Below are 13,952 nucleotides of genomic sequence, written 5' to 3' on the forward strand. Positions count from 1 at the left end.
AACTGATTAATTAGGTGATTTAAATGATTTTATAAACGTTGGTGGTACCCGTTTGTGTCTTTATTTTGTCACGATTATCTTTGTCAACTTAATTGAATTTGGACCTCATTTATGTGCAATCTGAATATGTTGTCGAGCGAAATCAAAATGGACTTTTAAATCTCTTTTGTCATAAAAAAGCACTAAATTCTCTTTTCGATTAATCCTGAGGGATTACTAATTTTTTTTTCTACTAATTTTTGCAAAGTGACAACTCGGTTACAACCCCTTTTTATTTGAATTACTTTATTATCAACAACTGCTTACAAAGTCCTTGTGTTCAACCTCGGATTTACCAAGTTATATATACTGCATACGAACGGGTCCACTGCCTGTAAGTGTGTAGTAGTCAGTTTCTATGTGATCCGTGTTATAAATTTTAAGACTCGGAAATACACATCATGAATCTAAGGAGAATCTGAACTGTGAATAAGTTTTCCAGCAGACTAGCAATGATAGAATAATAATTGTCATATTACATATGATCGGAGATGCCAAACAAATATTTGTTTTTACTGTTACTGCCTTTCAATTCTTAGTTTCTAGAAAAAAGAGGCTTCTCGCTAGACCAAGCGGTTGCGGCCTGCTATTTACTTTTATTGTTTTTAGTAGTTTAAATAGGAAATAGTGACAACCCCCAACCGCTAAAATTACACACCTTATTAGTCTAGGTAGTGCAAGTGTCTCTGTGAACAATCATGTACTTATCATTTACTATACTACAACTTACCAGGTTCTCTGCTCATTAGTGTGTTGTTAGTTTGAGGTAATTACTTATGCAACTCATTTTATAAATTTAAAAAGAAATAACCTTTTTCGACATCGATAATCAATGGGAAATAAGTTAATGTACTTAAAATAATAAGTTGTACTAATAATTAGGTACTATACTATTTAATGTTTAGCTTTTGGTTTTTTCAGTTCTGTTTTTGCTGCCTAATCAATGCTCAGTTCAGTTGTATGCAAATTTTCCTAATAAAAATGTATTTTTCTTATAAGAAATAATAAATATATTACAAAAAATGATAAATATGAAGCTTCAAATATGTTATACTCGGTAACGGTAGACTTAATAATAATTTCTGTTATACAAATATCAATTTTTTTAATTATAAAAAAGATAAAAGAAAATATATCACAAGAAATGATAAATATAATACAATGTACCAGCTTCAATTATGTTATGTTTAGACTTAATAATTTCTGTTGTATAAACTTTTTTTTTTCAAAAAGAAAGAAAATAAAAAATGGCTTTAACCTACCACAAAGACAGAACCAACCAACCAACCCACCACCTCCCTATAATTTGTCACCCACAACACAGTACACACACTATGTTGACTTTTCTAATCAGAAAGTGTATCTTTGCTTTACCAATATGTCAAGTAGCAGTTATAAGTTTGTCAAAAATCCTGGTGGAATCATCAAATGCAAAGGTATATATATATGTAAATATAATATACACACACAATATATATGTGCTTGTATATATATATATATATAATATAATGGATTGATTAATTTGCAGGTGCAGTGGCATGGGGAGCAGGGAAAGAAATGGAAATACAAGAAGTTGAAGTCAGTCCACCCCAACCTTCTGAAATCCGGATCAAAGTTGTTTCTACTTCCCTTTGTCGCAGTGATGTAACCGCTTGGCTCTCTCAGGTAAAACCAACACACACAAATTAAGTACATTTATACATTTGTTGTATACTCATCATCATTTTGTTAAAATGTCCCTGCCTGCCTAGGTTTAGATATAATATTGTATATATGTGTTTTGCTGTTTTTTGGGACTCCCGATTATTAATAAGATGAAACTTTGCCAATGGGGCTGGTGGCCTGCCGGTAAGGTCCTTGTACATTGAGGTTAATTTCCCAATTCTCACCCGGATTAAAGTCCCACTGCTCACATTTGTGAAGTCATGGGTTCTATCATAAGCATTCGGGTAGTTGAAGAGCAGGAGTAGGATAGTTTGTCGTTTTAATAAAAATAATTAAGAAATAAAAAGAAAAGATGAAAGTTTATTATGCCTGAAACTGCAACAGTGCCCTCTTTGTTTAGCTGTGTCTAGACTAGAGTTCCAATACTTAATTCTTGCACTCAATGAGCTTTAAGGTTTTAAAGAAAAAAAAAAGTTCTAATAAACTTTCTAAATGTGTAAATATTGCCTTCAACTTTTCTAAAACTTCATATTATTGGAGGTAATAGAACTTGCATCAAGTCGTTCATCTGATTATAATTTTGTTACTTTGTAAATTAATTCATTAACTCTGTTGAAACATACATATAATATTCCATCCTCAAGTCCCAAACTACCAGTGTGGTTCTTTAAAATACTCTAAAACCAATAATAAAATTTATACATATTTTAAAGGCCAAGTAAAAGAAATCATTATAGGCCTTTTCTTGCACACTTGCACGTAGTTAATGATATAAACATATTCTTGTCGCAATTCTCATCTTTGAGCCTTTTCTTGTAACTGATATATTTGTCCTTCATAAATCATAACTTGAGTTTTTTTTTTTATAATAATTGACTTTGAAATTTTCAGGCACAACCTCCATTATTTCCCCGGATATTTGGCCATGAAGCATCAGGGTAACTTATCAGCATTCTTTTCCCCTTAGGAACAAGGCAAACTAAACTTTCAACTTGTAAGACCTTTTTTTACCAGGTTAAAGCCACCGTTATGTAAAATATTTTCCAAAAAAGTTAATACTTTTGTGTACTAGTGTACATTTTTTTGGACAAATTTCATTGTGTAATGTACTTTCCAAAAAAAGTTCACTTAAGTTAGTGTTATGTTTAAGTTTATATAGAGAACCTCACAAGAAACAGCTCAAGGAGTCTTCTGAGAAGTGTTTCAAGTTTTATAGATGTAAATAAGGTTTGGAGGGAAGAACATATGATTATAGTTTTGTAAAATATGTTGCACAATGGTGGCTTTACCCGTTGATGGATTATAGTTTACAATATAATAGTTGTCTAGCAATTAGTTGATGTATTCTATGATATAAGATGGACCTTTCTATTAGGACTTTACAGGAGTGTGTGGCTTAGCATATGAAAGGGGCTTATTAGCTTACTAGTAGCATAATAAGCTCTTTTTCATCCAAACAACTTATTGGATTTTCAATTTATTAGCCTTAGATGTTGAATGAATTCCTTACAACAATATTAAGTGAAAATTGTAAACTTAGTATAGCAGAATTGATTCCTGTTGAAAATACCTGGGCGAAAGCATGTAAAAGATTCATCTTTATTTGTTAACATTTAAGAAGCAAATTGCCTTAAAGATTGAAAACTAGAAGGTAAAGAAGCCACATTTTTTACTTCATATACCTGATTTTAATTCTTAATAACATAAACTTCCGGTTACAGGGTATTTCACTTTCACCATCATACTTTCGCATTCATGTCTGTCATAGACACAATTATTTAACTCATTCCCATAAGACATAAATCACACGATCCCATGTTTTTTCTAAAGTTGTCCTCTTAAAAAGATAAAAAGAAAAAGAAGATGAATCTGATGATTAAATATTTTCTGAAATCTTTATGGAGATTTTGCAGAATTGTTGAGAGCGTGGGACAAGATGTAACTGAATTTGTGGAAGGTGACCATGTTCTCACTTTGTTTATTGGAGAATGCATGAGTTGCAAACAATGTATCTCTGGTAAAAGTAACATTTGCCAACAACTAGGATTGGAAAGGAAGGGTGTAATGCACAGTGATCAAAAAACTCGGTTCTTTGTCAAGGGAAATCCCATTTATCACTATTGTGCTGTTTCTAGTTTTAGCGAGTATACAGTTGTTCACTCTGGATGCGCTGTCAAAATTAGCAAAGATGCTCCTCTAGAAAAAGTTTGCCTCCTCAGCTGTGGGACAGCAGCAGGTAAACTTTTTAATAAGCTCATTTGTTTGATAGCGTTCATACATTTTTTGAAATAAATATTTTGCAAGATGATTTACCAACAATAATATGGGTGAAGTTTTTGTCCTTGTTCTAATAACTATGTTGCTTTCTTTTTAAACACCCATTGATTACTGAAAGAATTTTTTATGCGTTTTTCTCCTTGCCCTTGCCGGTATGAGCAATATGTTTCTTCATTGTCATTGAATTACTGATGATATATTTTTATTAATACGCTCTCGGAATTACTTTTGGTTGAAAGTCATTTCATTTTATCCTGCTTTTTTTTACCATTGTGTTTGCATTTCTTTTTCTTTTATTAAAATATCCAAGTTTGATGAAAAGAAATTTGCATCTATAGATATGACACTGCTAGTTCGAGTTTGATCTCCTCTCATCATTTTTCACGGCTGTTATGATTTATCTTTCAATATGTTACAAACTTTGCTTCTGTTTGTTCATAACTGGATGTATGAAAGTAGTCTCATTATGCTATGCTATCACTATCAGATTGGAAACTTCTGAACTTCACCAGTTTGTAGTAGTACTCATGAATAAAAATTGGAACTTTGAGGGTTTCTACACATTGATGTATAGCTTGGCCATTTTTTTATGCTTCGGAGTTGCAAGTGAACTGGACAAGTTTAAGAAATGTATGGAAATTGCATGATCTGAAGAATGACCAAGAAAATTTTGAAACTGAAACTTTGTGTATATATTCTAAGTTGAGTTGTTTTATGATTTAATACTTTATAGATACCATAATGGAATATATGGAAACAAATTGGCCTTCTACTACTTACTAAGTGTTGGAAGGGGCTAAATTTCCACTTGATGACACATCTTGTTAAAGTCTGTGAAACCCTAACATAGATAACTTCATATAAAGCTAATTTTAGTTCAGGTTTACCAAACAAAACGTGTAAGTTGAATCACGTATTATATCGGACTTCCAATAGACATGGTCCATGTCTACTCATAATACATGGTCAGGTTCAGCATTATGTATCTGTATCTAGGAGACCTCTGATCATTATTTATGTGCCTCTTACATAAGCTGCAATCTGTTTATAGGTTTGGGTGCAGCTTGGAATGTTGCTGATGTTACAAAGGGGTCAACGGTTGCCATTTTTGGACTGGGAACTGTAGGATTATCTGTATGTATATGTACATGCTTGCATAAGGTTTTATTGGTTACTTAATAGCTCTATCTAACTTTATGAGTTTCTTTATTATTAAGGTTGCACAAGGTGCTAAAATAAGGGGTGCATCTCGGATCATAGGAGTGGACACTAATTCAACCAAGAAGGAATATGGTACATCATAATTCATTTTTAAAATCTATAGCTAATGTAGTTTAAGGCCTCTGTTAACAAATCTGATCTAAAATTTTGTTTTATATTGTGATAATGGCGGTTTGCCATTTAGAGAATCGAGAGAGAAGATGATTTGGAAATTTGTTAAATATTTCATTAATTGATAAAAATGAATTTACAAATTATATATTTACACTAACCGACTAACTACCTCAATCCCTAATATTTAGACAACTATAGAACTTAACAGAATTGATCCTAACTAAGATAATTACATAAACCAAGCTAAATTGAGCTACATGTCTTGAACCATTCTCTATGCCAAAGATGTTGGTTTGTAGTAACATTGATGGATGGTGTATCACTTGTATATTTACCCCCACCACCCCCCCCCCCCCCCGGGCCGTCGCCGCTGCTGCAAATTGGCAGTGTGAAAGGATCACAAATGCCAAATTTGGCAATGCAGCGATGATGGGGAGTTTTGCCAATGTGTGGGGATGAACATGGGAAGGATCTGACCATTCTTAATCTTGTCTCTGACAAAGTGGCAATCTATTTCAATGTGGTTTGTATGAGCATGCCGGACATGATTAGATGCCAGAGCAATAGCTGAAGAATTGTCACAGTGTATTGGAGGGCTCGATATTCAGCTTCAGTTGAGGATCTGGAGACAACATTTTGCTTCTTTGATGGCCAGGAAATGAGGCAAGATCCCAAAAATATACAATAACCAGTAATAGACCTTCTGGAAAGATTGCAAGATGCCCAGTCACTATCACTAAAGGCATTTAGAGTTCCACTATCACAATAAGCTGCCAAAGTTGTTTTCTATGGATATCTAATCGAGACAGGAAGTGAAAGTATACTTGGAATGATTGGAACGTGAACCCTTTGCAAGATGGATGACTTGACCCGTTTGTTTTTCGGTCTGTGGCTGTACCCATATGGGACTGTAGAAGATGGTCGTCCGGTTGCTGGAAGCATTGCAATGTGTAAAGTGATCAGTGAGACGTGCATCATTTTGTGTATGGTTGATTGGAGTTGCCCTTTCTGCTTGTTGAAGATCTTCATCAGCAACTTATGGATATTAGGTAGTCATTACATGTTTTTATTTGCATTGTTTTTATTATATGCTCCTTGTAAGTTGTAACTTTTAGTTGCCCCCCGTGTCATGTTTGGGACTTCATAAAAAACATCACGAGGTGAAAACCGGTGGCTCGGCCCTTGTTGGTTGGGAGTTTTTCTTGTGCCTTCTTTTGGTAATTGACACCAGTTTTTTTTACTTATTTTGAAGTCCTCGCAGTTAATGATGCGGGATGAGTCTAGAATTTGTTCTTTAGTTTCTTTTCTAGGTTGTTCTTGTAATTGTTACTTTTGCATCTAGCACCTTGCTAGTTTGCTCCTTTTAATAATATTTACTTCTGCCGTTCGAAAAAAAAGTTGTTTTGGTGGTTCTGGGAAAATAGAGGCCTTGACCAAGGGAAAGTTTGATATATCTTAAAATTTTGTGGAGAGCTGTTAGATGTGTTGTTTTAGGATTATGTGAGAATTGACTTAATGCTTGTGCTGCAAAGAAGACATCTGGTCTGGTGATGGTGAGATAAATGAGTTTCCCAACTAGTTTTCTGTAGGTGGAAGGATCTTCTAAAAGGTCACCTTCATTAGATGTGAAATTGAGATTAAGATCCAAAGGAGTATTGGAAGGTTTGCTATCAAGTAGGTGAGCTATAGTGAGAAAATGCAAAGCATATTTCCTTTGGGACATATAAAGACCATCTTTATTTCTGAAAAATTCTACACCCAGAAAAAAAATGAAGAGGTCCCAAATCCTTGATACTAAAAGTGATGTCAAGTTGTTTTATGGAATAGATCATGTCTTTATTGGATCCTAGAAGTAAAATGTCATCAACATAGACAACCAGAGCTGTAAAGCTGTAAAGTGTGGTGGTTGTGAGAGGGTGAATAATGAATTATCAGTATAATTCTGAGTGAATCCCAATTGGAGAAGAAATGTGGTTAATTTGGTGAACTATTGCTTGTTAGCCTGTTTGAGGCCATATAAAGATTTGTTTAATTTGCAAACAGAATTGGGAGGGACTTTGACTTTGTACCCTTGTGGAATTTTCATATAAACATCCTCATGTAAGTCTCCATGGAGGAAAGCATTATTCACATCTAGTTGCTTATTGAACCATTCAACATCTATAGCTAAAATGGTTCTCACAGTGACCATTTTAGCTACTGGGGAAAAAGTTTCAGTGTAGTCAACACCTTCTTTCTGAGTGAAACCTTTGGCAACTAGTCTTGCCTTGTATCTCTTAACGCTTCCATCAGCATGGTATTTAATTCTGAACACCCATTTGCAACCAATGGATGTTTTGTCAGCAGGTAATGAAGTGATGGTCCAAGTGTTATTTGCTTCAAGAGCATCTATTTTTTTGGACATAGCCTCTACCCATTTCTCATCTTTAGAAGCCTGGGTATACGAATGTGGTTCCACTTGAGAATGCAGAGAATTGAGAAAGTGTTTATTGTGAGAAGAAAAAAACATTGTTGTAATTGATGTATTTGGTGTGATGGAATTTAGAAACAGAGTTGATGGATTTCTTAGGAAGAGAACAATGAAAGTCTTTGTATTTAGAAGGAAATTTCAGAGTCCTAGTAGAAGGTTCTCTTGCAGGTGGGGGGTCAATGGCATTGGAAGTGGATTCTGTGGGAATGACAAATTCATTTCTGGGAGATTCTGGTGGAGAAATGGTGGAGAAATGGGGGAAGGTGGGGTGTTTTGAGGATGTAGAGATGAAGATGATGAAGAGGATGAAGAGGAGGGTGCCGGATTGGTTGGTGTGTCACATGTGTCTAAAGATATAGTATGAGGAGAAATGGGAGTGGGAAGAAATATGGGTTAAAAGAGGAGATGGATGGTGGAGAAGAGTTGTGAGTAGATTGATTTGAGAGTTTGAATGGAAAAATTGATTCATGGAATTTGACATGTCTACTCACAAAAGTGGTTTTGTTTTGTAAGTCATATAAAAGATAACCCTTCTGGGTTAAAGGATAGCCAATAAGGACAATTTCAGTTGCTCTAGGTGCAAATTTATGTGAGCAAAGGCTTTGCAACCTATGATTTTCAATGTGAGTTAGGTCAGGTGGAGAATTTTAAAGTAACTCAAATGGTGATTTGAATTGAAGTGGTTTTGAAGGGAGTCTGTTAATGATATAGGCTGCAGCCATGATACAGTGTCCCCAGAAATGGAGAGGGAAATTAGCATGAAATCTTATCACCCTTGCAATTTCAAGAAGTTGTTTGTGCTTTCTTTCAACTCGTGCATTTTGCTGGGGAGTATAAGGACAAGATGTCTAATGAGAAATTCCATGGGTTGTTAGAAAAGTTTGAAGAGAGGAGTTAAGAAATTGAGTGCCATTATCCCTCCTAATGGTTTTAATTGAGATTTTGAAATGATTTAAGACATGGGAGTGAAAAGATTTGAAATGAGAAGTGGCAAAGTGTTTTGTTGGGTAGTAAATATACCCATGTGGCTCTTAAAAAATCATCAACAATAGTGAGGAAGTATTTGCAATTATGTAATGTAGATTGTTTGTATGGTCCCCAAATGTCCAAATGGATTAAGTCAAAAGGTGCAGAAGCATGAGATATACTTGATGGAAATGGTAAAGCATGTCGTTTAGACAATGGACAGATAGTACATGTATTGATAGAGTCATTACATTACAACACAGAAAAGGAGAAACGGTCTTTATTTGTTTAAGAGTATGAAAAGAACTTAGAATGCCATAAGTATAAATCATCCTTCCTGGTAGCTTGGAGAGATTGAGCAGGTTGTTGTTTGGTTGATTGAAAAGTGGTGAGAATTTTGTGGTTGTGATTGAGAGGAGCTTGCTGATGGAAGATGTAGAGACCATTATAGAGGGTGTCATGGGCAATTCTCTTGTGATGGTCCTGAAAATAGCAAGATAAAGGACTGAAAAGAATTGCAAGATTCAAATGAGCTCCTAATTTACTTATAGAAAGTAAATTGAAAGCAAAGGATAGAATCTAGAGAACACCATGAATGGTAATGGTAGGAGTTAAAGTGACAGAGCCATGGATGGTAACTGCAGTAGTTGTGCCATCAGGAAGTGTGACATATATTGCAGAGGGAAATTTCTTAAGATTGTGCATTCAAGTGAGAGATTTAGATACATAATCAGTGGCACCACTATCTACTACCCAACCATTCTTTAAATGAGATACAATAGAGGCAATAAAAGCATATCTTTGAGTAGTTAAATGGGAGGCAATGAGATGAAATTTACCTTCTGCAGGAGTGGTGGGAACAGGTGCATTAAGTTGAGACTGCTGGAGCATCATGGTCACTTGGTTGAGTTGGTTTTGTAGTTGATCCATCCTGGCATACATGGCAAGGTCAGAGTTGGGTCCTTGTCCATTGAGAAGTATTGGTGAATTGTTGACTGCAACAGACATTGGGGTAGTCTGTGTGGTATTCCCAGTTGGAATAGTGGTGATGTGGACAGTGGAGTAGTGGTGGTGATGTGGACAGTGGAGTAGTGGTGATGTGGACTGCCCTGAATGGTTGTGTTTGAGGTTTAAGGTTTCCATGCAATGGGTGAACAACACGATAACCAACAATCCTGCAACATTCCTCCTTTGTGTGCCCTTCTTTGAAGCAATTCTCACAATAAATCCCCTTCTTAAAAGTGCTCCTTCTATTATCAGAGAATGATGGGTTGTTGTATTTGGTCATTGAAGTAGATGGTTTGGTGTGTGTGTTGAAGGTTTGTCTAGCATGGTGAGATTGTTTTACCATCCAGATCCATCAAGAATTGTATAAGCCTCTTCCTATTATCTCTTTCAGAATTCTTTTTACCATTATCACAAGTACAGGTACAGAGAAAGGGTGTTTCTAGTGCATCAAGCTCATCCCAAAGACCCTTTAGTTTGTGATAATACACTTCAACAGCACAATTATTTTGTTTTAATTCAGTAATGTCATGAGTTAATTGATACACCTTATGACCATCTAATTGTGAGTAATGTTCTTGCAGTTTAGACCATAGTTCAGCAGCATTAGTAATGAAATTGAGAGAATTACCAATGTCTTCACTAAGTGTGTTGAGTAGCCATGATATGGTCATGTCATTGTTCCTATCCCCAAAGAGGTTGATTTTCAGTTGTGACATCACTCTTCTTGTATTCTCCTGTAACAATTTCCAGTTTATTTTTGGCATTCAAAGCAATCATCATTGACCTTTTCCATGCACCAAAATTATCAGATCCTGAATCAATCCTGGATCTGGATCCTGAATCAATCCTGGATGATCATTCTGATGAAGAAACAGAGGGTGATTTGGTGAATTTGTATCAGGAAGGTTAGGGTTTGATGAGTTTGTAACAGGAGTGGTTGTTGTAACTGTCGGAGCCGTTACAAACAATTAATTGAAATTTATTGAAAAATTAGGGTTTTGACAAGAAAATTTGGGGATTTTTGATGAGAACGGAAATCTGATCAATTATGATCAGTTATGAAGTGGAATATTGATTATTATGATGAATTAATACAGAAAATCAGTGTTATTGGTGATAGGAGACGAAATTGAGAAATCTCAATTTGGGCGGGATTTCGAAATTTCAAGAGAATTTAAAAGAAAAGTCGCCGCAAAGAATGACGGTTGAAGATTTCCGATTATTGATTCAGAAATGATGATCCACAGAATAAAAGTCGTGATTTTGAGCCCTGATACCATGATAATGGCGGTTTGCCATTTAGAGAATTGAGAGAGAAGATTATTTGGAAATTTGGAAAATATTTCATTAATTGATAAAAATAAAAATGAAATTACAAATTATATATTTACACTAACAGACTAACTACCTCAATCCCTAATATTTACACAATATACCCTCATACTATAGAACTTAACAGAATTGATCCTAAGATAATAACATAAACCAAGCTAAATTGAGTTACATGTCTTGAACCGATTTCTATGCCAAAGATGTTGGTTTGTAGTAACATTGATGGATGGTGTATTACTTGTATCTTTGTATTGCTTTGCTGACAGCATTTAAATCTTAATGATATATCTTGACTCTTCATGATCATTGTTATATTTGCAGCAAAAGCTTTTGGAGTAACAGATTTTATCAACCCAAATGAGATTAACGAGACAGTTCAACAGGTGCAGATTTTGCTCACCTGAAAACTATTTTTGGACTACTTATATAGAGTATACTGAGGTAATAATGCCGATCTTTATTTTTTACTTTATATTTTTCAGGTTATCAAGCAAATGACTGATGGTGGTGCTGACTATTCTTTTGAATGTATTGGCGACACTGAGATGATAAATACTGCTTTGCAATCATGTTGCGATGTATGTCCAGTGTTACCTAAAGCAAATCAGCCAGTTTTTCACTTGAAGTTATAGATTTTAATGCGATTCTTCTTACTTCTAGGGATGGGGTGTGACAGTTACCCTTGGGGTTCCCAAGACAAAACCAGAAGTAACAGCTCACTATGGGTTATTTCTCACTGGGAGGACACTAAAAGGATCTCTTTTTGGAGGATGGAAACCAAAATCAGATATTCCGAGCTTGATTGATATGTACTTAAAAGAGGTATGGTTAACAATAGTAATTTCTTCATGCCTTTATCATGCATAACCCATTAGTAAAAACTTAATTTTAAGCTTCAAATGATAGGTAAATGATTTTGAGATTTCTAGAGAATGTATAGGATGGCCAGATTATAAATGTCTAGAGAGGGGATTTGTTCTGAGTTTTATTAGTTTCTTTAGCCTATCTTGTTTCTAGGTTGGCCAAAATATCTCCAATGAAGAAATGTTTCAAAAGAAATTTAAAATGAAGAAGTGAAGATGACTACAAATAACTACTAAACAAGAAAAAAAAAGTGCTACTTTAGGATATGGGTAGAGAAATGGGTGTGTTTGGTGGTGGACTGATGGGCCAAAAGGAAATTTACACGGCAAGTCAAAATGGGCCGGGTTGGGTAGCCTTGACCCATCTTTTTGTCTTTTCTGCTTAAGTACTTTTCTAATTACACAAATAGTTATCACATTAAAATATGAAATTATGATTATATAATTCAAGTAATTTGAATAATAAATTAGAGGTTGTGACCATTTGGATAATGTCATGGGCCTTTCTAACCCACTCTGGCTTTTTATAAACTACGCTTTTATATAAATGGGTTCAAATTACTCCCAAACTGTTGTATCTCAACTGTCTGAAGCAAAAGGTGCCAGTTTGTGAATTAGAAACCTTATTGCCCTAACTTCGGTAAAAACTGTATACAAAAACACAGCTTTCCAAACGGTGCAAAGTCAAGGAGTTTTTGTTCACAATTGTCACCCTTTTTAAATACTTAGGTATATTTTTAAGTTTTGCCACATTCTGTACAGCTAAACCCAAGTACAATTGTTACAAGCTCGGTTTTATCTTTTTCATATTGTTTTAAACATAGAAGGTTCATAACATAAAATCAAAAGCTGTAACACACTAACACATAACTCGTATGTACAGGAAATCAAGATCGACAACCTTATTACACACAATATGTCTTTTGAAGACATAAATACAGCATTCTCTTTAATGGTTGAAGGAAAATGCTTGCGTTGCGTCATCCACATGCCAAATGAATGAATGTAAGCCCAGTCATTCTTGAGGAATTGCAATATCTGGATCCACTTACCTCCGAATCATGCTTCTTGTTGACGATAACCTGTATAATCACATTTTTTTGAGAAAAGAATAACATTTTAAACTTGTGTTTAAAGTTGCGGGGTTTTCATAACAGGCCGTGTTAACTGGAAACCCTGCAAGGAATTTACACTTTTCAAGATATCAAATGATTGTTGTATGGTTCTGTTGAATGTTTCTTTATGCAGCTTTGTGTTAAATTAGCAAGAATGTTGGCTCATTTTTAATCATTTGTTAAAGAAAACGTCAATGTTTTGTGTGCATCGTGATTCTGTTTCAACTTTCAACATGCTTGTTATTACAAGTTCCAGTCTGTTTCTGGAGTTATTATTACGTTAGACCTAAAAGACCTGGTGATTTTATTTTTATGATCAACTTATTGTCTTGTTCTTCGTTGAGTTTTTGAACATTCGCCCTTTTTTTGAGACGTGTGGTCAATGTGTGTATTTTGGTGGTGTATGGATTTCGTTGAGAGCTGATTATTTTGTCAATGTCTGTATTTAGGTCTGTAAGTGTGTTAATTGTATCCTCCAGAAACAGTCGATAATATTATATTATACTTTAACTCACATAATTAGAAGTTAGAAAAAATAATTAACTTTATGCCAAGATTTATCACATGAAGACAACAGTTACTATTTAGAAAAGAGTCGTCACATTTTATAAGAATATGTATATTTGTACCACGTACAGATTTATAGATGGGTGTACAGATATTGTGTACATATGTATGTGTGTGTATATGTGTAACACATACAGGTTTATATCTAATATAAACTATAGACTTCATGACAGATGGAACAAAAGCATGTATATAATTTAGAACACGAAAGCATTAGTCAATAGAATACATGTTGTTGTAGTTGCAGCTGACCTAACACTAACCTTCAAACTCCTTTACATATACCTGTTTTTGGTTGAGAAAGTTAAGGAGCTT

General features: G+C 34.7%; 1 protein-coding gene across 1 annotated transcript; it reads left to right on the forward strand.

The window, feature by feature from the left end:
- The first annotated feature begins 1,332 nt into the window (after positions 1-1,332).
- Positions 1,333-13,276, forward strand: LOC122610686 (alcohol dehydrogenase-like 6). Its single transcript, XM_043783658.1, has 10 exons — positions 1,333-1,475; positions 1,568-1,704; positions 2,596-2,642; positions 3,618-3,940; positions 5,033-5,115; positions 5,199-5,274; positions 11,414-11,475; positions 11,575-11,670; positions 11,753-11,914; positions 12,839-13,276. The coding sequence occupies exons 1-10, from the start codon at positions 1,418-1,420 to the stop codon at positions 12,956-12,958; spliced, it is 1,164 nt and encodes a 387-aa protein (XP_043639593.1). The 5' UTR covers positions 1,333-1,417; the 3' UTR covers positions 12,959-13,276.
- Positions 13,277-13,952: the final 676 nt, after the last annotated feature.

Source organism: Erigeron canadensis, chromosome 1 (genome assembly GCF_010389155.1).
Source record: "Erigeron canadensis isolate Cc75 chromosome 1, C_canadensis_v1, whole genome shotgun sequence".
Lineage (NCBI taxonomy): Eukaryota > Viridiplantae > Streptophyta > Magnoliopsida > Asterales > Asteraceae > Erigeron > Erigeron canadensis.

Excerpts from the sequence above, each read along its gene's own strand:
- LOC122610686 (XM_043783658.1), top strand. The coding sequence starts at position 1,418 with ATGTCAAGTAGCAGTTATAAGTTTGTCAAAAATCCTGGTGGAATCATC. Across the intron at positions 2,643-3,617 it reads TTTGGCCATGAAGCATCAGG|AATTGTTGAGAGCGTGGGAC; the intron begins GTAACTTATCAG and ends GAGATTTTGCAG. Across the intron at positions 11,915-12,838 it reads TTGATATGTACTTAAAAGAG|GAAATCAAGATCGACAACCT; the intron begins GTATGGTTAACA and ends TCGTATGTACAG.